This window comes from Drosophila arizonae, chromosome 5 (genome assembly GCF_054131065.1).
Source record: "Drosophila arizonae isolate 15081-1271.41 chromosome 5, UAZ_ARI_1.0, whole genome shotgun sequence".
Taxonomy (NCBI): domain Eukaryota; kingdom Metazoa; phylum Arthropoda; class Insecta; order Diptera; family Drosophilidae; genus Drosophila; species Drosophila arizonae.
This window is the reverse complement of record NC_142925.1, coordinates 25,669,006-25,692,288: the sequence shown is the minus strand read 5'-3', so window position 1 is coordinate 25,692,288 and position 23,283 is coordinate 25,669,006. Positions and strand designations below refer to the sequence as shown.

General features: G+C 40.6%; 1 protein-coding gene across 1 annotated transcript in view; it reads left to right on the top strand.

The window, feature by feature from the left end:
- The window catches only part of bin3 (bicoid-interacting protein 3), a 45,714-nt gene extending 22,444 nt beyond the window's left edge, over positions 1 to 23,270 (top strand). The window contains exons 3-9 of the mRNA XM_018010297.2: positions 1,778 to 1,825; positions 15,163 to 16,810; positions 17,285 to 18,821; positions 19,728 to 19,920; positions 19,978 to 21,125; positions 21,185 to 21,331; positions 21,778 to 23,270. Of these exons, the coding sequence (XP_017865786.1) occupies positions 15,939 to 16,810; positions 17,285 to 18,821; positions 19,728 to 19,920; positions 19,978 to 21,125; positions 21,185 to 21,331; positions 21,778 to 22,578 (4,698 nt within the window). The 5' untranslated portion in view covers positions 1,778 to 1,825; positions 15,163 to 15,938 and the 3' untranslated portion in view covers positions 22,579 to 23,270. The remainder of the gene's footprint in view (positions 1 to 1,777; positions 1,826 to 15,162; positions 16,811 to 17,284; positions 18,822 to 19,727; positions 19,921 to 19,977; positions 21,126 to 21,184; positions 21,332 to 21,777) is intronic.
- Positions 23,271 to 23,283: the final 13 nt, after the last annotated feature.

Here is a 23,283-nt window from a genome sequence, read left to right as displayed (position 1 = left end):
TGAAAAGTCTGGCGTGGTGCCTGGTTTGTGTTTATGTGCTTATATGCACACAAACCACACGTACACGCACAGGTGCACATACACACTCATACACAGACATGCATACATAAAAATCACTTTGGTCGCATTAACTTGACAATTACCTTAACGCAGTGCATCAGCCAAAACTTGTTTGTGTTTGTATAAATATGCAAATATATGTGTATGTGTATGTGTGTGTGTGTTTGCTGTCTACTAATCCACTTGCTTAAATTTTAATCAGCTCTGTAATTAGTAAGTTAGTCGAAGCTGGCATTTACCTATGCATCTTACTCTGCTCTCATTGCAATTGCTTTTGAAGTAATTTGTATTCATTTTACAACAGGGGACAAATGAGAGTGAACTAGTTCCAGAGACTGCACTGCTAGAAGCTACCCTGTGTTACTAAGTCATATGGACACAGCATTTTCACAAATGCTATTTAATAATATAATATATATTTATTTTACACTTTTCGTATGACTCAACGTATTATATTTATAAGAATGAATTTATATGAAACATTTTATGTTTACAAAGAATATTTAATTATTGAAAAATTGATATTTGCTGCCCTTAGAAAAACAATTTCCAACTAAAGTTGATGGCGAATTTTACAGCTTATTATTTTATATATTATAATTATGATTAACTTGCATAATAATAATAATAATGAGATTTTATTTCACGTTCGCATAAACATCGAAGTGCGTTCAAAATGTCATAATTTAATATAACATAAATGCTAGCGGTTAAACAAATCAATAATTTAAAGGTTGTGTTATTTTGAATGGCATTAAGTTATTAAGTACAAAATATTTGAATACAATTTGTGCCCCTGCAGAGAACGTATCAAATTGCAAAATGGTAATCAAAATAATAAACGAAGCCAACAAATTGATGCTCAAAAGGAATAAAAAGCAATCAATGAAAAATGCAGAGCAGATGAGGCTCCAAAGATTGGCATAAATAAAAACAAAAACAATCCTGATAAGCACAAAATCTAATGATCAATAAACAAAATTCAGCTGGGTGTTTGTGCGGGAGAGGGCGGTGGTTAGTGGTGATGTTGATCTTTTTACGAGTTGTTTTTCTGTTACACACATTGAATACATTTTCGTTATATTTGTTGTTCTTGTTGTGAGGCTTAACACAAAGACTTTATTATTAAATACACGTGGTGTGAACTTAATTGAATTGACAGCTAAGTAGCTTAGCGTCTGGGATCACAGAAGTCAGCGGGAGACACCGGGAGAGATTTAATTAGTCACAGAATTGTTTTAATGATTTGTTATAAGCCACTTCCAGGTTGAGATATTGCATTTCATAGAGTATCCTACTTCTAAAGGTTATTAAGGTCTTGATGTTTAGCTATAATGTAATATAGTAAACATAAAACAAATTCAGGTAGAGTCAATGAATGTGTAATAATCGGTTACTCTCTCAAAAATTGCTGGAACTAGATAATAATTTCCACGGCTCTCTTTTCATTTAGAATATTTTGGGCTGAGCTGCACAATTGTGGAAGCTGTATTGGGGTATTGAGGGTGGAGAGTATATGCACTTATAAGTATGCATATATATATATATATATATATATATATAGGCTTTAGTATTTTCCAATTTGCAGACGGTCATAAATAAATAATCCTTTTCATTTAAGCAGAAATCAATAACAGCCTAATATATTTAGCATATAAAATACATTTTTAATTTAATTGTCCTTCTCTAATATAAATATTTTCCTTTTATCTTTCAGTGATAACTATCGACAGTGTCTACCACATTTGCTAAGCGTTTGTTTAAGGTTAGTAATTGAAATCAAATAAATTCTATAAAATTATTTAAGCAGAGATAATTAAAATTGTGAGCTAGCAGAGAGTTGCTTGTTGAATTGTTTGTTTATTCAGGCAGCAACAATATTTCATAATTTGCAATATTTATTCAATTTGATTTTTCACCTAAACCAGCCCACATCCTCTGTCCATGCTGCTGCCTCGCCCATTGGTCCATCGGTCCATTTGTTGCTTACATAACAAGAACAGAATCAAAGGCAACAACAACAACATCAGCCAGAACAGTAATAACATAAGCAGTAGTGATTGTTTTTGTTGTTGTTATTGACACAATTGGTCATCAATTTATTATGCCAACGGCTTTTCAGTTATTTCTGTATTTATACTCATTCACGAATGTGAAATGAGTATATTGGTTTCTGCAATGCCCATCTTTCTACATGTATGATAGAGACTTGAAATTTAGAATATATTCCGATTCGCTCACGATCTAGCGACGTTTAGGCCGTGAATGCGTATTTCGCAGTAGGTAACAGCGACATTTTGAATTTGTCATTCATTTGATTATATTAATCTGGCTACATTTGAAACCGAAGCATATATGTCTAATATTCCTTGACTCTACTATCTATTCTTTGTGGAAGGGGTGGAAAAGGGACCAGCCCTCTCACTCCATCGCTTCCATATGCATATATTCCCCTAATAGGGCATAACCAGTATTGAAGATATATATATTATTCTATATTCTGACCAAAGCGTTGGTAAGTAAATTTCTTAAGCGTTTCACCGTCGAATTCGAATTGCATTTTAGATCTACATATATCTAGCTATATGTCATCTAATCATGTATAAATAGGAATAAAATTTACGTATGGGAGAGTAATCCCATTTCGCAATAGAATCAAAAATTCGTTCACTCTTTTTCATTTGCTTAGTGAAATTGTTTTCATTGTTCGGATACTTTTACGCGAATAGTTGTAATACATTGCCTAGATAGAGAAAAAAGAAAAATAAAATAAAATAAACGTTTTCAACACATAATCTAAATATCTCGTTTCTCTCTCTCTCTTTCTCTTTCTTTTCACTTGCTCATTTTCTATCTCTTTCTGCGTTATCGCTTGGTTGCATTTCATTTCATTTCATTTGTGTGTTGGTTTGGAATTTGGCGCACAGTAAAATATTTCATTATCAGCTCTTCACTGTGCTCAGAATTCGTACCGCAAATTTATAGGGAAACATGTACGACATGACCTCTCAACCGAAAGCCATTAGAAACACTCACATATCCTTTTCAAATACAGACGCACACGCACAGGCACACACATACACATACTTACACAGGGCATAGCGGACACTCACGCACACCTGTGCCCGGCCCAGAAATGTGGGCTGTGGGTTGTGAGCTGTTGGTTGTGTACGAAAAGCAATTTTCCAATTTTCCTGAGCGCACAACATAACGCAAGCATATCAGTTGATTCTCTTCTTCGTATTTCTGTCTCGCTCATTCGGTGCGTATGTGTGTGTGTGTGTGTGGGGTATTTTTTTGCGCTACTTATTCTTCCAGCTATTTGGCTTCTGACAATGGCTCGACTTTATAAGCACCTTAGAAATCAGTTGGGTAGAAGCGAAACAAGTAAACAAGTTGATAAGCTGTTGCCTAGACGACTACCAGATGCTCTATGATAAGGTTAATGCTCTAAGATAAATTATGTAAACGAAAAACATTTTAATTTATAATAATTAACTTTAATTTATAATAATTATAATTAAATTATCCGAATTGAAGTAGACTAGTCTTAACTCGAGATATACGTAATTAGTTATAGATATAATGTTGATAATGATAACTCAATAATGCTAGCAGCGCACGTACTCAACTGCATAGCTTTCTTAACGTATTGCCACATTCCCGCGAAATTATCGTTAGAAAACGTCTGTCTCACATACTGCAAAAAAATAACAACTGAATTCAGTCTATTTATGAGTAATCGATTTTAAGAGATAAACTGGCGTTCCAATATGTACCTGTCTATGCTGATCTATGTCAGTTGTTGGCTACATTATCTAACCATTAACCATGCTCCTTCCATATAGGGTATTCAAAATTTCCATGGAACCAATTTGCTGTTTGTCGCATTTTCATTTTCAATTCGACCTTCAACGCCAAGCCAAGCTGGTTTCTCTTTTATTTTTGTTCTTCCTCTCCATTTTCATGTGACACATCTACTTATGGCGAAAACCCTGTCAAATAAACGAGCGAAAAACAAATGAGATTTCCTATTGCTGTTATGCCAAGAAGTGGCTTTTCGCAAAATATTCTTGACTTGTAACCCAAGTCAAATGCCTCAATAATATATTTATGAATTATGCATAAGGCAATCTACATTAGCTGCGAGTAGACTAGATGGGTTTACTACGCTTTGCGATAGATTCAATTGATATAACTTGCATTACCCAGAATTAAAAGCTCAAATATTTGATAATCACTTAGAAATCATCGTCTTACGACTCAACCATCTTAGCTTAAAGCTTTTCAGACTTCGACACATGCAATTAGACACAATTAGGAGCTCAAATTTAATTTAGCTAAAAGTTATTGTCCTCATCAAAATTTGAAGTGAACCATTACGAAATGGCAAAGCGGTGCCCACAGTTGAAAACAATATTTACGGACAGTCATCTTGAAATGTGGAGCTGTAGAAGAGATAGCCATAGTAACTCCATCACATAAATTAATGCCCCCAAACTGCAAGCGGGCAATTTTACAATTGCAAAGCACAAATAGACGCAGCACTCGACAATCAAAGTGGTTTTTCCGCTTTGTACTCGTAGACAGATGGATCGGGTAGGCAAGAAGGGGGACATATGTATATACATATACATACATACATACATATAGGAGTATTGCCGCCAAACTGTTGTAAAAACAAAAACAAAAAGTGGAAGAAGAGCAATGAGAGAAAAACTTGACTGGTCGTCGCCTGCCTCGCCTGCGTTTTCATGCTGTTATAGAAAGCCGAAAGTCCGTGGCATGTTTTGCCGTTGTTGGCCTTAAAAGTTGAAGCAACAAGAACAACAGCAACAACAATAACAACAACAATTGCAACACGAACAGCAACAACTAGCCAGAAAAGAAACCATTTGGAAAATATAATCAAATTTCTGCCTCTCACTCACTCAGAAGTAGTTCAGCAGTGGCTTGGGCTTCTGGCTTCTGGCATCGGGCTTCATGTAAATTATTACATGTTCCATGCATATTTATGACGTTAACTTTGTTTTTTTATTCTTTGGGCTTTCGATACCCTGTAAATGTGTCAACAATAGTAGTTGATATAGTAATAAGATGTTAAACGAAAATGAATATATAAAAAGTTGTATAAAATAACTTTATAGATCTTCTATTTTCAACAGTTAATTAGGGACTAGCTTAGAGCCAACTTTATATCTTGATAATAAAATATTTTGATCTGATCTGATTCTGATCGATATTTAATGACTTCAATCCGTTCAATGTGAGCTTATGACGAAATTCTAGCCTTATTTCTAGCTACATCTCGATTAAAAGAAATATTAAATATTAGTTTTATTTGAATTCATGTATGTGTAACAGATATTGAGCGACAGTCAAGTGCAGCTTGAAAGATCTAAAGAAATATTCATAGAGGAATTTGTTAATATATATGTGTAGTTCAGGAAAAACAAAGTTTTCACTATAATATTAGAGACTAGTTGACTCCAGTCATGAAAAGGAATGAATTAAAAACAAGTAAGAACGTTGCAGTCGGGCGTTACCGACTGCGGAATACTCATTCACATCCCATCAACAATTTAGTAGTTAAGTTTCGTTTTAATACTGTAGAATATACAGGTTTTTCCGATTTGCCACGCCCCAACTGGGCGTAGACACCTCATTTTTGGTCAGTTTTTAGAAAGAGATAACGTTACCCTAACTGCAAAGTTTGAATGCTTACCCTAAAAAAATGTGAAAATTACAGGGTATTTTTCTATATGCCACGCCCCTAAAGAGGCGTAAAAATTATTTTTGGGGAATCGATAGAGGAGGCTACCAGTAACTCAACTATCCAAATTTGAAGCTTCTAGCTATTATACTTTAGGAGATATAAACTTTTGCGGTTTGCCACGCCCCCTGTGGGCGGACATATATCCGACAAAACTTTTTGGTCTTGGGTGATCAGTCCGAGTATATATACAAAATTTGAGGTCTCTGCCATCAATAGTGTCCAAAATATAGGAGAATTTAAAAAATCACTATATCTTCAGGTCCGATTTGCCACGCCCCCAACGGGCGTAGACTTATAATTTATCTTCAGACTTTATAGAATCATACCATTAACTGGCGTGCAAAATTTCAGCATTCTAGGTTTACAGCTTTAGGAGATACAGTTTTATCCGATTTGCCACGCCCCCAATGGGCGTAGATATATCCGCCATAGCTCGTGATCTTGGGTGGTCAACGCGGACCTACATACCAAGTTTCAGCTTTCTAGCTCTTCAACAAACATGATTTCTGGTATATGGGAAAATGCATTTTCCGATTTGCCACGCCCCTAGTGGGCGGATCGGGAAAATTTTAACACTTTATAAATCGGAGATATACACGAGTATGTGTTCCAAATTTCAAGTCTCTAGCTTCAATAGCGCCGAAATAGATTGCGTTCATACGGACAGACGGACAGACGGACAGACGGACGGACGGACAGACGGACAGACGGACAGACGGACGGACAGCAAGACGGACATTGCACAAAACCAATATACTGATTCACTTTCGTGAATGAGTATAAAAATATATATCTATCTAGTTTAGCGTAGCATGTCCTGCCTTATATACCCTAACATGGCAAGTGCATTCGCTATTGCGCTAACTGATTTGTACACTTATTTTCGAAATGGAAGAGCATATTGGTTTGCTGCAATGTCCTCCAATGTGCAATGAGCAGATGCAGGGCAGATGCATGAACTATCCATTGAAGAGCTCCAATGTGGATAATTAATTGATTGCAGGCTCCAGCTTGGCTTCTTTAACCCACAACTTGCAGCTGTCTGTAGACCGTGAATGAGTGTTATACAGTCGATAGTGACCCACTACAACAATTTCTTGTTTGGCTTATTTATTTTCTTCTGCCCCACATTGGAATATCAGAAGGGCAATGGGGCAACGGAACTAAACTCAAGTGGCATTGAAAACTTTTGACTGGCCCTGTGTGTTGGCTGTCATTTGATGTAAACAGGCGATGACGTCGGAGCCTCCCGCTCGTGCATCCCTGCCGATTAGCCAAGGCTCTAAAGCGAAGTAAGGTTGCGTTTTACCTGCGCCTCGAACTTATTGCAATTAATTAACAAGCATTAACGAAACTTTGCGCACAGGTCAAACAAGAAAAGGTCGCTGTTTGTCCGTCTAAATGCTTTCGAATTCGTTTCTGCTTATTATTCATTTAAATAATTTAATGCTCTCTTGCTTCTATGCATAATTTGTGCTCAAGGATAACGCAGGACCCTCCGGTATGCCCAGAGTCAGAAACTTCGAATCCCGTTATACAATACGCAGGCAATTAAATTACACAAAGCTTTTCGGGCACGAAAAGGTCTCAAGTATGAAAAAATAAAAATGGCAGCTACTGAAATTTACAGTTGACGGCATTTTAGGGTTGCCCCACGCACACTGCTGTAAGAATATTTGATATATATGTGTATGTATATATAAATGTGTGTGTGTGTGGATTACAGTGTTGATGCGCTTTGTGGCAACTGTGTGCGGACGCATGTAGCATGAATGATATACGGCCCGTGCTTGAGACTTGTGAAAGCTTTCTGAATTGAGATGCTAACTGGTTTGAACAAACGAGTTTCTTTGTCTCTTTTTCGCTATATTTTTTACCATTATTAATAGATGTGTTTTGTAGATGAGACATGAACTGAGGTGCCACACATGATATTATGACAATCCCTGTAAAGCAAGCCCCTCCGTCCCCCCCTCCGTCCCCCCTCCGAGCTCTCAACTGTTGAAACCGTCAAGCGAAAATTTTATGCAGCATTTCTATGTGACATATTTGGGAATTTGGCACCAAGTACAAGGATGGGAATAAAAAAAAAAAAAAAAAAACAAAAGTGGGTAGAGAGAGAGAGAGAGAGAGGGAGCAACGAGAGTGAGATGGACCCAGAAATAAAATTGAAAACAACTGGAGAAGGAAAAGTCAATATCAGAAATGTTAGAGAGGTAGAGAGAAGTTGGAAGGGAAGAGAGAGCATCAGTCGAAAAGCGAGAAAGATTGAGAAGAGAAAACTGAGAGCGATATTTGTTTGTCGCATTGTGCAACCGTGCACTGTGCTATATATTCGTTTTATATTGTTCTCAATTAATTTAATATTGTTCTAAAAAGTATTTGCTTGCAATAAAACCTTGCTTATGCAGACTTAATTTCCGCCTTGATAAGGCGCTATGTCAGTTTATGGTTGTGTCAGATAAGGAGCGACCAGATATAACTGATTGTGTAGATAATTTAAATTTTTCGTCATAGCAGTGTTTTTATTGTAATTTCTCTATCTTTTTTTTGTATTAAATTTTTATTAATGATGCAAATTATTATCTTTCTTTGGCCCTTTCTCTTTGTTTTCGCTTGACCATCTTCATAATTTCCTCGTGCTGCTCATTTTCGTTAATTTGTCAACGTAATTTTATTTCTGCAACGACCCACCCTGGACAGCGAACGCCCATCGGGAAAGCCCGAAACCCTGCTCCCGACAGTTCGTCCGCCCCCGCTCTCGAGCCTGTGCATACATAAATCATCTGCGTCCAGTGAAGCGTCTATAATCATTCAATGTGCCGTGCAAAATTATGCAGCAGGAGGCGACAGCAACAGCTGCCCCACCGTCTCGATTGCGCTGCCTTTCCCTCAGCTGCTTCTTCTTCTCCTGTTTCCTCATGTTTATGACTAGCTCTTTACCTGAGTCTGAGTTTCTTTCGACTCATTGCATTTTATTTTGTTTGATTGCTGTGAGTAGCGAGCGGCGAGTTCCGCAATGCCTTTGCTTGATTTTACATAATTGATTAACGACCGGTGCCTGCCTGCACTGTTGTTTCATTTCAGTAATAGATGGCGCCAATACACCCTATTAAATTGTGCACATAAGGTATATACTTAATTTGGCAGAGTAAACTGTTTTTACTCTCCGATAAAGTGAATTTCTAGCACTTTTTGTCGTATACCTTGGTACACTATACCCTATAGTAAAGGTAAACAATAGCAATATATTAGATTTGGCATCATGTTACTATTTGTACTACCCTGTATTCATTGTATGCTGTGTTTACTATTTATGATAATTGATATAACTATTTATAATAACTCTTGTATTTATATATATATGAAAAAAAAAAAAATAAATAAAATTTTGAAAAGAGAAATATATATCATCATAGGTTCTCTAGCGGCAGGGTATCCCCCAGCCGAGCACTTTCTAATCACTTTGCCCCATTCCAATTGTCTGTTGCCCTGCTCTGGGATTGAACTTTGAAAGCATTTGTAGAATTTACGGCAACTGCAACTGCATCTGACAAAGACTGTAATTTTCTCGAACCGAGAAAATTGAGAAAACTCTGGTGGAAAGTAGAGCCAGCTAGCAAGGAAAGCTTAGGTGACGGTGCGAGGGGTACAAGAGGGGTTCTAGTATAGATAGCAGTGGGACGATGGCAACAAACTTTTCGCTGAACTTAACCGAACAACTGACAAAAACTGACAAAGTGCAGTCGGCGGATAGTTGTTTTTTCTTTTTCTGTAGTTTTCCATTTTCATTTTCTTTTTCGCCATGTAAAAGTTGTCCTCGTATTTCACAATTTTCCTTTTGTGTGATATGTTGGCTCGTAATTTAATTTCGCTTCCGCCTCTGGGTAAATGTGTGTGATTTAAATTTACTATAAAATTGTGTTTCGAAAGGCAGTGTAAATAGTACGCACACTGACTGATGACAGCAACTGTATATTTGCATATTGACAGGATATTTGCAATACCCTTTGTTATTTGCTATCCATTGCTATCCATCCATCCCGTGGATGCCTCTGGTACAGGATATGCTGGATTGCCTAGAGGCATCTTTGGGCTGGTTTGGTGGCACTGTGCTACACTTATGGCTTGCTAATGTACCTGCCACATGAGCGGAGCACTGGGCGGATGACGACAACGCCGATGATGATGACCTGGTCGTCGCACCTATGGTGCGAGGGTGTCGAGTGCCAGATAAGAGACAGTTGGTGTTGGCGTTTTGACAGTTCGAATGGCATCAGCGCACCGAGCGATGGGTGGATGAAGCAGATAGGACGCAAGAGGGTGAAGAACACATCTTAAATGGTTAACTGCAAAATTGAAAACGTAAGCCTTATTTGAAGAGACACTATGAAAATATGTGAGCATATTGAAGATTCTTTAGTAAACTGAATAGACAAAGTAGTTCACAATTTTATAAATCTAGATATGTCACTATTAAAAGAGTAAATCACAAATCAAACTAATCCTATACCATTAAAATTGTAGAAGAAACTATATAAAGAGTACCAAGTATTATATGGAATATAACAAATCAAATAAGATATAAGGTATGAGATGAGATATTTTCACGAAAAGTTGAATAGGAAGCTATAGCTCTGCTGAAAAATACGTTTGGAAGTAGAGAAAAATATTTATATATGATATGTAAAAGGAAGTTATTATTTTAAAAATATCATATCTTGATATAAATCGGTAAAGATACGGTTTCTATGAATCTCGTTGCGTAAATATCTCGTGGGAGTCTCTAAACGTTTTTCACATGTGCTCAAGGGGCTGGCATTCCATTTTCCACGGGTTATTGTGTTTATAAACGGTGCTGTAATCGCGATATGTATAACTATATATATTCGTGTGCTCATTCATATTTCAAAAGTATGCTAAATGAGCCACAGATGTGGGCACCCTCTAGCGACAGGCTGAAGTAGCTCTGCTCATTGTCCTGGTGTGCGCGTTGTCATCATCTCGGGCAAGTCCCATAAGGCCCAGGCATTAAATAGCACACGGTTCACACCACCCCACACCCCACACCCACATCCGTACAACCACATTCCCATTCCCAGTCCCACTTCCACTCTCGTATTCCCTACTTTGCTCTCTAGTGTTCTCCATCGTTCGTTAGGCGTTAAGCTGTGCTTAATAATGACGCACATTACATATGCAATGCGAGAAGTTGCTTTGCCAGGACATTCCCTCTCCCCCATGTCCAAGAACTTTAGCCAGGTGTGTGCGTGTGTGTGTGTGTATGAGTCTCTGGTAAACAAACAAATGTGTCGCTATTTGTTTATCTGCGGCATATTTCCCGCCATTGTTGCTATCTCTCTCCAACTGCCACGTGCCGCCTTTTTATATAGCATTAAATATATTGCAGTCCCAAAGGACTCAATTTCACATTTCAAGCACCTGCGCCATGCATATATGTTACATGCATACATAATAATACCCCATAAACCTAATATATCATAGGGTATGACTTGGATATTGCATCAATATAAATCACCAATTATTATATGGTATAAAATAATTATTTTCAATTGGAGATTTCATTTGTATACTGTATATCCGAGCCTGTTAATTTGCTCAAGTTACTAATTTAATTATGCTTAGTTTTTAAGAACATTTTTATATGTTAACATTAGCTTACAAATTAATAAATCTTCATTCACTTATTAACACTGAATGTAATCGCTGAAACCACATAATTGTTAACAGATGTTGACGTAACATAGTTAGCTTAACAGCCGTACTAATATTTACATATAGATTATTCACAGAATTATCTTTATATAAAGTGTGTAATGTAACAGTCATTTAACAGTATCTCAACAGATGCTTACTTGAGGCTCCTAGGTTTCACTCCTCCAGTCTCACCAATAATTTATTAAGGCTAGTGCAATAAGTAATTTAAGTTGTATTTCAGACTAACTCTGGATTTATTTAGATCTTGATAGATTCACATCACAGATATTGAATAGAGAATACAGAGTAGCTTAAGGTGCATTCGCTTTGACAAATAATTGTAATTTGAAATTACAAGAGCGCGGCACAAGCCGCAGCGGCTGCGGCTGCGGCGCAGCCCCATCTTCATCATCATCATCTGGGAATTTTGAGCAGTGCTTAGCGAACTTGCCACTTGTGGCAGCAGCTGGAAGTGAAGGCAGTGCGAGGTCCTGCGACAAATGAACTAATTTGATTTACATGCAAATTACATTTGGGCCAGCTAAAAAACAACTTTCACTGCTTGCACAGGACGAACAGAAGGATGAAGTGGGGCGCCGTCATTAAAAATGTTTACAAAATTAACAAAATTGACAATATCCGTTAGCCACTCAGAGCGAACAAAAAATGAGAAGAAAGTTTGCTGAAAACCTAGAACGGAAACCGCGTAGACGCACGCAGTCGTTCCTTTCTTTTCGCTCTCCTTTTTTGCATTCTCTCTCAGTCTTACTCTCTCTCCCTCTCTCTTTGTCTCTAGCTAAACAATTGTGTTCCTTTTTTTGTGTCCCATATTTGTCTGGTTTGTTTAGAGGGAAGTTGATGCCCACGGCAACCTCTTGGCACGACAACGTAACGTGCCGCATATTTAAATTTTAATTAAAATTTAGCTTGTGTGGCACGCGTCGCTCGTCCTGCCGACTTCCTACAGCCATCTCTCTCTCTTTTAGTCTCCTCGCTCTCCCTCTGCCTTTCTCTCTTCTCAATGACGCGCGCGCGCCTCGAAATATGCAAATAAAAATTTCTTTTGTTTTTGCGGGCAGAAAATCTAGGTCTGATTTTTTAAGAGCTTTTCATAGAGCTTTAGACAACAGGCTAGGAGAGGGCAGTGGAGAAACGAGGCAGGAGTGACAAAGTAGCCAAGAGCAAGTAGCTTTCGTTGGGTTTATTATATTGAGGTTAAAAGCTTTAAACGCGCTTAACTGTATTTATATTAATCCTTCATGCGGCTGGGCTTGATTCTTACTTTGGCGTTCCAGAGACGTCTGAACCCAGTGAAATTTGGAAATCAGTATATAGTTGAAATGTTATAAAAAATATATATATTGACCGGGACGACGGGTTGACTCAATTGAGCCCATTTTGGTCTATCTGAGCGTAATCAGATTGTAATAGTAGCTCTGCGCAGGCATCAGGGTATCATCTAGTCGGTCACTTCCTACTGGAGCAGTTTTATTGTTTTTTTTTTTTTATGCTCCATGTTGACAACCCCCATGTTATCTTTAAATGTTTTATTACGCCTCTCGTATGGTCATTTTATTTGCAAATCAAGCAAATATTTTGCTACTTCAATCCAATTATATGCCCAAGTCGTTCCAAGCTGTTTGACCCACATGGAAAAGTGCTAATCAAATAGGTTCTCTCCCCGGTCAGTTTACTTGGTAAACAAATATTCTTGGTAACAATAAATATATTCCCCTATGTTTGTTTATTTTTTTTTGTGAATAAAGTTAAATTATTTTCTCTCCTGGTCATTGGAAGACTTCAATTATTTTAAACTTTACGAAATATTTATATTAAATTCATATTAATCGCAACGCATTTTCATTTTGAAATAACATGAAATTCAGCGGTTTTTACTTATATTGACCTAGATTAAAAAGTAAATATCTTCCAGACTGTATGCAATCTATGCTTAATGCAGTTAATTTTAGTTTTCCCTAAATGTCCCCCATGGTCACTTAACTTTAACAGAAATAAGCCTCTTTGAAGTTGTGGAATAAGCCAAGTGCTGTTCAGCTTGCAACATATGTAGATTATAATCACATTTCAGCTCGTTATGTATTTTGAAATGCTGCTCAAGCATTTGCTTTGTCGAAATTCTTCACAACTTTTCATATAGAATGCATAAAATGATTGTTAGATTTCTTTGGTGGCTTTCAGCCAACCAGCCAGCCATTGAGCTCAATGCCAGCCGGATTGAGATGCTTGAAGTTGCGCTCGCTCTAAATAGACTGAAGATACACATAGGTTTGCGTAGCTAACTATATGACTATGTGTTGTATGTGGTACGTATGTCACGCTCACTTTTCACTATTCAAAAAGGTATTCATTCGACACTTTGTAGAAAATCGGTTTCTATTTCTCTCTCTCTCTCTCTCTGTCTTCTCTGTCACTATTTGAGCCACGCTCTTCCTTTTTAGCATTTGTGTGCGAAAATCTGTTTTCGACTGTTTGGAATTTGCAGTTAGGTTTTTCGTGGCTTTTTTAGTGAGTGGAGTGAGGATGTGTACGTTGCTGTGGATGCTTTGGTCTTGGAATTGTTGGCTGCGCCTCTCCGCTCGGTTGCCTCCGCTTGCGCTTCAGCTTTTGCTTGGTTGCAATCCACAAAACCGCCACGAATGGATAGGTAAAAGAGTGCTTTCAGCCACCCAGCCAGCCACAATTTGCCGTGTAAATATTAATGCACTCACAAGTGATGGGCGCGTGAGTTTTATTTGGGCTTTAGATAAATTTAAGAATTTAATAAGCAAGAGAAATGAGAAAGAGAGCAAAATTGTTGTACAAATTTAAGAAACAATTGCAAGTAAGATACCGAAATAAAATATGTTTATCGATATATATAGATAGACAGTAAGATTATCAAATCGATAATCAGATACATATCGATATATTGTATATAATGGAATAGATACTCAAACTTGCTATAGAAAAGTTGGAATGTACTTTCGTACAAATAGTATATGTATGTATATGTATATGACAGAGAAGGCAGTAAAAAAATTCTACCGATGTTCCATCGATATATCGATAATAAAGACAAACTGCGAGGATACGGCAGCCATCTCTAGCACAGTGAACCACTTTGCTCAACTAAGGCGTTTGGGTGCCAACAGTGGTTTGAGTTTAGTTTTGGGTTGATATCTGTGGTAGCTGAACATGGGGGTTGGGCATAGGGATGGGGATGGATTCTGAGTGCAGGGAAATGTCTGCGCTCAATTTTTCAAAACTCGTTTGTGTCGTTGCTCCGCTCGCTCGCTGGCTCAACGTTGGGGGCTGACTATGCAAATAATGAACGCAAAATATTGCTGAAGTGTGTCTGAGGCGAAAAGCAGCAGCAGCAGCCCAGAAAGGGAAAGGGACGGGGTGCTACAAACAGGGTCGAGACATAGAGCTGGGTTAAATTTGCTTTAGAACTTTGCACTTTTCCATCAAGTTTTCGGTTTATGCCTTTTTGTGTGTGTGTGTATGATTTTTTTGAGAGCTTTGCTCTTAAATTACTATCGGTAATTAAATTTTCAATTAATTTTTACCCATTTTCATTTCATTTTATTTTTGTTCTTTTCTTGCAGCTCAATATACAAGAGGAAGCGGAAGTGTAAACGTGCAACGGAAGCAAAAAGTTTTCAACAGGAACTGAAAAATACAAATATAGAACACAGTTCACAGTTTACAGCTAAAAAAGGGTGTTAAGAGCAAAAAAAAAAAAAAAAAAAAAAAAAAAAAAAAAAAACAAGATTAAATTAAAACTTTTACAGAAGAAAAAAGGCGAATGCAATAAAATGTTAAAATACGCATTTTCCGCCGTGTTTAAAGATGTCCGTATTAATGTCGGACGCTGTGCTATCATCTCAGATCCCGGAAAGGTTGCGGGCTGAGCAGCAAAAAGTGGGATTATTAAAGAAAAAAGAAAAACAAACATGTGAAAAAGAATTTGTTGAAAACTCAAGTGAAAAAAAAACTTAAAAATATATATATATACATATATTTTGCGACAAACAATATCCCAATGCAGTGAGTTTTTTAAACACGAAATAAAATGCCTAAATAATAATAAAAAATAAGTATAAAATTGAAGAAAAACTAAAAATTATAAAATAGTTATTTTATTTTTATTTTTACAATAAATAAATTAATTGAAATGTAAGCAGCATGAATTAAAATAATATTAACTTGAAATCCCATGTCTTTCGTCGGACAACAGATGGCGCCACAGTGAACAACTCATATCAATAGCTAAAATGATGCAGAGTATTTTCGCGTAAAAACAGTGTACAAAATAAAACAATTAGAAATACGAAATATCCCAAGTACTAAAAAGTATTTTCGGAGTATAGAGAGAGAAGTAATGGATAAGCCAAGCAGCGTCAGTCCCAGTGAGTGTCGCGTTACCAGATCGAGCATGACGCCCACGTTGCGGCTGCAGCAAAGCCCCAGGCGTCAGCAGCAGCAGCAGCAACAGCAGCAGCAGCATCAACAGCAACAGTCAACAGATGAACAAACGGAAATCAAAGTCAAGTCACCGAAGCAGCAGTTAATGCCGACGTTAACATCAACGTCAGCGTCAACATCAACATCAACGTCTACGCCGACGGCGACGCACCATCAGTTTCGAGCGCCAGCACAACAACAACAATCCACCAAGCACAAAAGCAGCAGCAGCAGCAGCAGCAGCGGCGGCGGTAGTAAGGCCTGGAGCAAACGCCAGCATAAGACTAGCGGTAAATACAATGCCAGCGCCTGCGTCGGCGCCAGCGCTCAGCAGCAGCATCAGCACCATCACCATCACCATCCTTATGCCGCCCATCACTCGGCGAACGGCAGCGGCGTCGCTGCCCAGGCAGCTGTCGGCGCCGGCGCCGGCTCGCTGCCAGCATCGGGCGCCGCAGCCACTGCGGCCGCTGTTGCCGCCCACAAGGCCGATCTGGAGAATATACAGAATATCAAAAGTCAAATAGCTGGCAGCCACGCCCATAGCGGCGTCCATCAAGCCGGCGCACATCACAGCGTAGCGGCTGGCCCCGCCGGCGTTGGCAGCGCTGCCAGCAGCGCCGCTCACCACCATCATCACAATCATAATACGCGGCTGGCGCAGACTGCGGCAGCGATTGTAGGCAACGGCCTGCCCATGGCACCGATGGACGCCAAGCTGGGCGGGCACGGTCATGGTCACGGGCTGAAGGGTCAGCAGCAGCAGTACAAAAAGATGCTGCCACACAGGTAAGATACCGTAATATATTCAACTTTTAACTAATGCTGGCTAACCCACATACGTTGCGCTGTTACGTAACATAATGCAATCAGTTACGTTACGTTAATTGACTTAATTGTAGTACAATGAGAAGCGAACAAATGTATAACGTAACGGAACTGCAAATAAAACGTAATGTGATGTCAAGTGCTGACTCTATAACTATATTTTCTAAAAATAGTACTATAGTGATATAAAACGTTACTCAAGCGAAAGAAGCAGAATTTTGAAAGAGATGTATTAAAAATGGACGGTTCATTAAAATTAAAATATTAGTGGAGGTAAAAAGTAAAAAAATGAAATCCACAATATAACGTAACGCAACTGCAAATGTAACAGAACGTAATGTGACGACAAGTAATGAGCTTTTAAGAGCTTTGATATGCAAGCAAATATCTAAAATATATTTATATATGTCTTTCTCTCTCTCTCCCATTGAACAGAGGTCATCATCATCACGTGTTGTGCTCCGGCAACAATGCGAATCACACTTGCTGCCTGGTAACGGGCTGCAACGGCAGCGTCGGCAGCGCAGCCGGCAAGGACACGCAAAGCAACAAGGACACCAGCTCGCTGAGCGGCAACAGCAGCATCAACTCGGGCAGCGCTGCAGCAGCGAATGCCGTGCACTACTGCTGCGGCCGTTCGAAGTTCTTTCTGTCCGAGAAGCGTTTGCGCAAGGAGGTGATTGTGCCGCCCACAAAGTTTCTGCTGGGTGGCAACATTTCGGATCCGTTGAACTTGAATTCGCTGCAGCACGAGAACACGTCGAATGCGTCGTCTAGCAACAATACGCCGGCGACGACGCCGCGTCAGTCGCCGATAACGACGCCGCCGAAGGTGGAGGTGATTATACCACCGAATATACACGATCCGTTGCATCTGCTAGATCCAGTTGATTCGATGGAATACGAGAAGCAGCTGACGTCACCGATGAAGCGGGGCGGCATGCTGACTCGAGGCAGCCACTTGAAGCTGCAGCAGCAGCAGCAGCCGCATCACCGGCAGCACAGGCAGCGCAAGAATCGAAAGCGTCGGCGTTACGATTCCAACAACACGTCGTATGCCGGCGATGACGTCGCAGTCATCGTAGCCGACAGCGTCGCTGAGGCGGCGACGCTTTCGATTTCACTGGAAGATGTGCCAGCAAAGAAGGCGACAAAAACAGCATCAGCAGCAGAAGCAGCAGCGACAGAGATAGCCGACGCAGCCGTCAATGTCACAGCAACATCAACCCCAACAATATTAACAGCAGCAACAATTGCTGCCGTAACTGAAGCAGCAGTAATAGCGACGACAGCTGCGACGTCACCAGTGGCTGCGCTGAGCGCCACAACTCTGCTGAGCGAGGCTGCAGCGTCGGCGTCAGTTGAAACGTCGGAATTGGCACCACAGCAGGCGCATGTGCGCTCTCGCTCTCCGCAGGCAGCGGCCACAGCCATGGAGGAGACGGCAACGCCAGCTCTGGCAGCTGGAGCACAAACACTCTCGCCACAGGAACAAATGGAATGCAACCTTATGCGGGCGGCACCAGCGTTAACGTCATCTCCTCTGCAACAAGCTCTGCCTGAGCAACAACTGCAACTTCAACTGCAACTGCAACAGCAGCTGCAACTACAACTGCAACAGCAACATGTGGCCGCAGTAGCCGAGCTGCCCAGCAGCGACGACGGCAACACGCGCACCGCGGATGGAGGCGGCAGCAACATCAGCATCAGCAGCATAAAAAGCTGCTCAGATGATCTGGAGCTTAGCGCAGCAGCAACAGACGCTTCGACGTCGGCAGCGGCGCTTGCAGTAGCTTCCACGCTGGCCGATCGACGTGCGCTGGCTAGTCGAGACTTACGTTTGGATTTGGACAGCGCATGTTACGGTGTTGGCGGCACAGGGCTGAGCTTTGCCGCAGGCAGCGCAGCCGGCTTTGGCAGCGGGAGCAGGAAAAGAAAAATCAGCGAGAGCAACAATTCGCAAAAGAGCAAGGTGGGTACGAAATGGAATTGAAATGAATGGGAATGGGAATGGGAATGGGAAATGTGTAAGAGTGTGAGTATGGCTGTTATGTGTGTCCCTGTGTGTGTGAGCGAATGTGAGTGTGCTTAAACTTGGGCTTTAACTGTTGTTGTTGTGGAAGCAAGTCAATCGCTTGCTTTGTTTTGATTGCTTTTGGCTGTTTCACATTTTCATGTGGCTCAGGGTATAAGAGTTTTGTGAACATGTATGTAACAAGCAGTAAATGTGTGGAAAATATATATGTATGTAGTATGATCTGTCCGTCCGTACGAATGTAAAGCAAAGAGGTTTTTTAATTATTACTTGATAGCTCAGCCCATTTCGCTAAATATAAAAATCGACAATTTGGCATCTTTTAAGCATAGCTTGAATACCGTTAAGGAAAATTCAATCAATTTTATATTTCAAAGCCTATTTCAAATACTTAAGCTTCATTTTTGACGTCATTTCTATTAAGAAATTGGCTTCAGAACAAAAGTCATTTCATAATAATGTATTTATATATGCACAAAATACGCTTAGAATAATTGGCAAATATATATTTTCTTAGACCTCAGGGTATCGCCTAGTCGAGTTCTGCCAACTATGGCGCCCATGTTTTTTTGTCAGTTTTGTTGTTTTCGTTTGGCTGCTTGTTCAAGCGTTGCTTAGATTGAGGTTAAGGGGTCAGGGGCGAAATAGAAAGAGTTTTGTTTCGGTTCTGTTTTCTGGGGGTTGCAAAAAGCGATTAAAAGTGTACCCAAGCTATTTTTCAGTTGTTCACTTTTGATATAAATTAGTGGTAATAGAAATAGAATACAAACTAAGACAAATTCGTGGAACTTTAAAAGATATATATTTTCCCATGCTAATTAAAATACTTTTTTTTTTGCATAGAAATTCCATCGACACGATGGCCTGGACAAAATTGTGAGTCCTGTGGTGCCACAGCCGGGCGCGTGGAAGCGGCCGCCACGTCTCCTGCAGCCAAGTGGGGCACGCAAGCCGAACACCCGGCGCTCGACATCCTTTAGCGAAACGGAGCAGCTGAGTCCCGTGGAGGAGCTGTCCCACAAGCCGCTCGTCGAGGGTAAACGCAACAAGTAACCAATTGGTGACACACACTACAATCCTCCATTTCTTTCAGTTGTGGACATACCACGCGACGATACGCCCGATTTGTCGGAGCATGGTCTGTGCAGTCCGTTGAGCACCATTTCCGCAGCCACGTCGCACACGGCCGGGGAGCCGGATACGCCCTCGGCGGATGATGCAACGGCCTCGTCTACAGCAGTAGCAGCAACAGCGGGGACGACGGCGGCCAATGAAGGTCAGCCCGTTGTTGGCCTGATGCTGGAGCCTGCTTTGATCCCGCCACTGCATGCGGCGACGCCCAAATTCCGGGCGGATGGACTCAAATATCGCTATGGCAACTTCGATCGCTATGTGGACTTTCGACACCTCAACGAGTTCCGGGACGTGCGACTGCAGGTCTTCGAGCAGCATGTGGAACTGTTCCAGAACAAGGACATTCTCGACATTGGCTGCAATGTGGGCCACATGACCATCACAGTGGCTCGACACCTGGCGCCCAAGAGCATTTTGGGCATTGATATCGATCGCGAACTGATTGCCCGAGCGCGACGGAACTTATCGATATTTGTGCGCATACCCGAGGAGGATCGTCTGGTGCCAGAGACTAAGCAGCTGCAGTCGCAGTCAAAGCCCGATAAGGCGGAGCCGGGGGATGGGCATAAAAAGACGCGACGTGGCAAGAAGCGCCGCAAGGCGCAACAGCACCAGAAACAACTGCAACTGCAGCAGCAGCTGGCCCTGCAACACCTGCAACAATTTCATCACCACCACCACCATCATCATCACCATCATCACAGTCACGATCATCATCATTTGGAGCAGCTACAGAAACTGGATGCATTGCTGGTCAAGCCACACGAATTCTTTCCCATTTCCTTCCCCCTTACATACGGTGGCATGCCCCACTTGCCCCCCACGGGAAAATCGCCACTCAACTTCAATTGCAAAAACCAATTTCCGCAAAATGTTTTCTTTCGCCAAACGAACTATGTCCTGAAGGACGAGTCCCTCATGTCGAATGACACTCAGCAATACGATCTCATATTGTGTCTATCGGTCACCAAGTGGATACATCTGAACTTTGGGGACGCGGGCCTCAAACTGGCCTTCAAGCGTATCTTCAACCAACTGCGGCCCGGCGGCAAGCTCATCCTCGAGGCGCAAAACTGGGCCAGCTATAAAAAGAAGAAGAACCTAACGGTATGGCTCCAATGATATACTATACTGAATTGCCAATAACGTCTAATTTAAACTTACAGCCGGAAATCTACAACAACTACAAAAAGATCGAATTCTTTCCCAACAAGTTCCACGAGTATCTTCTAAGCCCGGAGGTGGGCTTCAGTCATAGCTACACGCTGGGCGTGCCTCGGCATATGAATAAGGGCTTTTGTCGACCCATACAGGTGAGCAAAATGATCTACTGGAAGAAGTGTAAGATCAGAGGCTGAGATATCAGCGCAATAGATTAGATTATACGTATACCCATATTCTCCAGGGAAATCAGAAGTTTTTATCTTCCCTAAAAAAACTGCTGCCTAACACCTTAAGATCAATTCGCCTCCATACGGTTAATTAACAAAGTGTTGTAAATGCTTCCAAATGAACCTTCTATATAGCCCCTGCTTATTGTTAGCCTTGTTTAAAAACTATCTAGTCAAACTGACTTAAAGTACATTTTTTATTAACAGCAAGTGTTGTTATTACAGCTATTGCTAGAATTTTCCATATAAACTTATAATAAATTAAAACATTTAGGTGTTTGCTAATCCATTCAATTTATTAGCTCTCAAATCACTTTGAAAGGCTTTCTGAAAGTTCACAGACTAAATTTCCCGCATTTTCATTGCAGTTGTATGCCAAAGGCGACTACACGCCGAATCATGTGCGATGGAGCGATGCGTACTATCCGCAGACACCGTATGAGGCATATCGCGGCATCTATGCCACGCTGCCTGTCCATCGAGCGGGCGGTGGGGGCAGCAGTGCGGGCGGGAGTCACGGAGGCCACGCCCAGCTGCATTTGCTGAGCAGCTCGACGCGTTCGCAGAACTACGATACGCCGCAGTATGCGGGCAGCGCCTCAGGCTCTGCCAGCTGCCGGCAAACGCCGATGTATCAGCACACGTACAACCCGCTAGAAACGGACTCGTATCAGCCCAGCTACGACATGGAGTATCTGAATCACATGTACGTCTTCGCCTCGCCGCTGTACCAGACCGTCTGGTCGCCGCCGGCCTCGTTGCGGAAGAGCTCATCGCATACGCCGGTGTTTGGCAGCGTACGGGATGCGGAGCTGGACGGAGACGGCAGCATAAGCGGGGGAGGCAGTGGGGGAGGGAGCTATCATCGTCACGTTTATCCACCCAATGATGACACCTGTTCGCCGAATGCGAATGCATGCAATGCATTCAATTCCATAAGAGATGCAGACACGGATGACTCGAATCAGCTGCCCGGGGGCAGCAGACGGCATGTATATGCCACGAATTGTGGCGAGAGCAGCTCCTCGCCCCAGGTGAACCATCATGAGGCGAGCGTCGAGTTTGCCGATGCGCTTATGGACGATGAGCAGAAGACGTTGGCTGTGGGCACCAGCGGAGGTGGAGGAGTGGGAGGAGGAACCGCTTACTGTGATCTGTCGGATGCCTAAAGTGCGTTTGGACGGTGGGCGATAACGAAACACATTGTGTCAAAAAAGAAAAAGAAAAAAAACCAAAATTCAAAAAGTATATATACATAAGTTATGAAATTTGGAAAAACGTTAAGGGGTGTATTGCAGTAGTTCATTTGATTTTTCCAATATATAAGGGCATATATTTCTATATAAGTATGTATATATGTGATAAATCAAATCAACAATTGCCATGCATCGTCTTAGATCAATGTAATCACGCAAACGAGACGCTTATGATTTTTTGTAATATACAAATTGCAAATCTATATATATATATATATTTTTATATATATAACTTAATGGCAGTACATACAGTAGTACATATATACAAGTGCATATACATATACATAGAAATAATTGAATAAATATAAACATACATAAATATTTATCGTAATCCTCGTATAAAAATTCGATTTGCTTTTTCCTAATCAAAAGTTTTTATTTGTGAAATTATCAATTGTTTTTCTTGTTGGCAGTTCAAATCTAAATTTAGATTCTCAATGTGAATTCTTTAAGCAATACCACACCCACACCCACACACGCACACACATGCAGACAGAAAAACACTATATGCAGTAGCTTTATAAGCAAATTTAATGTGCTATAGATTAATCATATATACTTATTGTGTGAGAAATAACTGGAATAATAAACCGTATAAAATGTAACTATTTTTGATTA